Here is a 3,548-nt window from a genome sequence, read left to right on the forward strand (position 1 = left end):
GGACATCCCTGCTGATGGTGTTGTGCGCGTCGCGAAGGACGATAGCACACGGCACAGGGACACATCATCAACGATGTGTCAGCGGCAGAGATCCGTACGACGAGCGACCGAAAGCGGCTTCTGGGCCCGCTTCTAATCGTCACGAACCGCACCTGCAGCCATAGGCGTCCGCTTTACACCGTACGATGATGAAGTGCGCCGTTGTCGTTCGCGCCGTGGTCACCAAACCAAACCGTGGCGTCCTCTGCCTTCCTGGTAGTTCGATAAGGATTCAATTCTTGATCGGCTCCACCATCCGGGCACGGCCGGCACTCTACACTTCAAAGTGGCAAATCCTCTTTTCAATTTTCAAACGGAAGATGAAGGATAAAATTTTAATGCCCCGGCATAACTCAATTTGCTCGCTCACTTCTTCGCTGCGCGCGATACCAAAGGGAGATAGATAAGGATGGGCTCTACGCTCGTATCGGCCACCGGAGGCTACGAGCCTGGGATGAACGTCGAACCAGCAGAGTGTTCGACCGATTGGTCGGCCGGCCAGAATCGCCCGGTGATTCGAGAAAATGGGTTTGCAATTGAATCACTGGAACGATGTTACGGATGCGATAGCTCCGGTCGTCGTCGTCGTCGTCGTCGAGGGAGGGCCCTCCGGTTTTAAGGGGAATGATGACCATTAGAAGACCACCTGGTGAAGGTAGGTAAAACGGTCCATAATCCTCATCCAACTCTCGGTAAGGGTCGCGCACTGACCGGCAACCGGTGGATAATCAGTGAAAGCGGATAAAACTGAAGGAAAGAGAGAAAAAAGGGGAAAAGGTGGAAAACACTATCTATGCTGGATGGGTGACTTCAAAGAAGCTAAACCATTACAGGAAGCTTTTCCGAAGAATCCTTTTAGCTCGATGTGTTAGCCCTCGGTCCGGTGACCGGACAGCTAATAAAGGGACCCCGTCGTCCGAGACGCCGGAAGATGATGTTCATCATCAATGGTTAATGCCAATTTTGGGTCGTTGAATTCGACCGAATATGCTAATAAAACCTTTCTTTGATGATTTGCTAGTAGATTGCGCGTTTCGGGACATTTTACAGTAAGACTGTGTTTAAGGGCGTGTCTTTTTATAAAAGTAAAGTGCTTCTGCGCTACACTTCTAATGTGGTAAATTATTTAATTATTGAAAATGTTATGAAAACATCCCCCTTCACCTAATTTGTTGTTGAACCTCTGAACAATCGTTCTATCAACGGTCTACATGCTCTTTAAATATGATCCAAGTAAACCTAGCCATTCATGTTTCTAATTTGATTTGAGTTTTCTTTTTCAGATGATACTGGCAAAACTGGAGAAGCTGTCTCTTTTAATAAAATAATAATCAAACTTAAAGGATAGATTTCTTTCGCATCCCGTTGATCTATTCCACCATATCATTCCATGTAAGGCGATTCTTATTTTTGTATATTTCATTTTTTACAAAAAAAAAACAATCATATCTACGTACATGCTATAGATCTGGCAGCGAGAACACTTTGATTTTTCGAACGGATCTTTCTGCAGGCCGTGCATTCAGATGCTTGCCGAATAGAGTTACCACGTTTTCCCTGGATTGTATCTCAAACACAGAATCGTTCTTTGGAATCGCTAAAAGGTAAAGTACATACTTTAATAAGAAAACGTCTTTGCAGTGATATCGGCACACCTACTTCGCAGTCGATTATCTTTGGAGACGATTTTGAATGTGCCCTTTGTATCCAGCACGACGATTCCTTTCACACCAACGACGGACGGTTGCTTCGACCGGACGACGGTTACCTTGGCCCCGTGGTAGTCTGCCTTCAAGAGGCTTGCCCTGAAATAGGAGGAGAAATTCGTATTAAAAAATCGTTTACGACTGAATCGAGAGATAAGTTTCGTGATTTCCCTTACACAATCATGTTGTACGAGCTATCCGTTACATCCGGTGTTCCCTGAGACTGGAAGAACTTGGAAAAGTAGCCGCACCAAAGCCGATGCAGTGGAACGGCGTCTTTGTACTGCACCGTATCACTCGGCAGCGCGTACAGACCCAGCTCTTTGACCTCTCTCCGGGATAGCTTCCGTTTCTGTTTTACCGGCTCTGTGGAAATTCTTTTTCGCGAGGGCTTCCGGTACTCCAAATTTTCGTACACTTTAGCGGCGGTGAGCGATCTCTGAATTTCATTGTGTCGCGCCGGGTTCACGAAGGTGGTCATGTAATTGGGTTTCGCTAAAATGAGAGAATAATTATCAGTTTTAAACCGAAAAACGTGTGCCAAACCTCAAATTTACCGCTCATCGTGGATCGTTGATTATCAGCTTCCTCGACTTCTTTTCCTTCTAGTTTAATGAGGAATAACCCCAGTAGGGCTGTTGTATCCTGCTCTCTGACCCGATTTTCTGGTTCTTTTAGCTTGTTGGGGCTATGTTTGATGAGCACTTTGCAGACTTTCCCACTTTTAACAACGATTTTGGAACACGGAACGCGTTTTTAACCGCAAACCGGCGACCAACGAAACGACGAAAACCCAAACCAAAACAAAACCAAAACCATAGTCATACTTCAACGATCATCACTGTAGATAATGGTTTATGAAGGTCATGCTGAAACCGGGTTGAATTTAAAACGCGCTTAATATCCGCGAATTTCCCGCTTTTCTACTCGCGTTTTCTGTATTTTCCGCTTTAATTGGCCACTCCCGAGCACCCGGTGCTATTTTCCCGGCCGGAAAACGCAAAACCGTGGAAAATTCGCGAGACATGTGTTTTTATTCTCACAATCAAGACTATTTTTCTCACTAGGTGTTGAGAAAATTCAAAATATCCCTCTCACAAGGACATTGAGGTTCAAGATTTCAATTAATTTCTCTCTCGATTGCTACAGAATAAATTAGAAATTCTCTTATCTACGCCTTTATTCACTAAAATGATTATTAAACAAAGTAAATGCAATAGATGACCCACTAAAACTGGCGATGTGGATACTTTATTTCAAAAAGAGAGCACATTTGGAGCTAGAAACGTGTCGCACACTTTGGTTCCGTGGTACCATGGAATTTCTATCTATTTTTATTTAAGATATCTTCTTCTTAAACTGTATTCTACTAGCAACAAAAGGATTCTGGGTGGTTTTTGAAAATTCAACATTGCTGAAACGATGACGATGCTGCTTCCATCACAGCAATCAAACTTTTTGCTATTTCCACCAGCTTACTATCGGAAGAGGCAGTCATCGCCTTTACCATCGACCATGGTATCTGCAACAAAAGGCAAAGATTATTAAACCCACCTAGAACCGGACAAACGGTGCTGTGGTTTACCTTTTCCGGCAAAGCGGAAGGGATGCCTGCCTGCAACGATACCGTCAGCAGACGGTAGACAATGGCCACAGCTACGCCGACCACATCGCTGGAATCGTTCAACCGAACGCACGTTAGCACTGCGTTCAACAGCTTCTCCTCGCTCAATACAAAGTAGGCCACGTTGTCGACGAGCGAAAAGTTGTACACGAAAGTCAATGACATCCTTTTCATGTTCC

General features: G+C 44.8%; 2 protein-coding genes across 2 annotated transcripts in view; both read right to left on the bottom strand.

Annotated features, from left to right (window-relative positions):
* Positions 1–1,425: 1,425 nt before the first annotated feature.
* LOC126578674 (ribonuclease P protein subunit p29) lies at positions 1,426–2,512 on the bottom strand. Its single transcript, XM_050241488.1, has 4 exons — positions 2,303–2,512; positions 1,922–2,240; positions 1,699–1,844; positions 1,426–1,636 (listed from the first exon to the last, which is right to left on the bottom strand). Exons 1-4 carry the CDS (start codon positions 2,307–2,309, stop codon positions 1,500–1,502), a joined length of 609 nt encoding a protein of 202 aa, XP_050097445.1. The 5' UTR covers positions 2,310–2,512; the 3' UTR covers positions 1,426–1,499.
* Positions 2,513–3,150: 638 nt separating this feature from the next.
* The window catches only part of LOC126578673 (uncharacterized), a 1,112-nt gene continuing 714 nt past the window's right edge, over positions 3,151–3,548 (bottom strand). The window contains exons 3-4 of the mRNA XM_050241486.1: positions 3,331–3,548; positions 3,151–3,267 (exon numbers count right to left, since the gene is read on the bottom strand). The exon at positions 3,331–3,548 is cut by the window's right edge and continues 356 nt beyond it. Of these exons, the coding sequence (XP_050097443.1) occupies positions 3,151–3,267; positions 3,331–3,548 (335 nt within the window). The remainder of the gene's footprint in view (positions 3,268–3,330) is intronic.

This window comes from Anopheles aquasalis, chromosome 3 (genome assembly GCF_943734665.1).
Source record: "Anopheles aquasalis chromosome 3, idAnoAquaMG_Q_19, whole genome shotgun sequence".
NCBI lineage: Eukaryota > Metazoa > Arthropoda > Insecta > Diptera > Culicidae > Anopheles > Anopheles aquasalis.

What these genes read in the sequence shown, in the direction of transcription:
- LOC126578674 (XM_050241488.1), bottom strand. An exon ending in AGCTCGTACAACATGATTGT is followed by an intron (nt 1,845 to 1,921) that starts GTAAGGGAAATC and finishes CTCCTATTTCAG; the next exon opens with GGCAAGCCTCTTGAAGGCAG. An exon ending in CAAAGATAATCGACTGCGAA is followed by an intron (nt 1,637 to 1,698) that starts GTAGGTGTGCCG and finishes TTTACCTTTTAG; the next exon opens with CGATTCCAAAGAACGATTCT.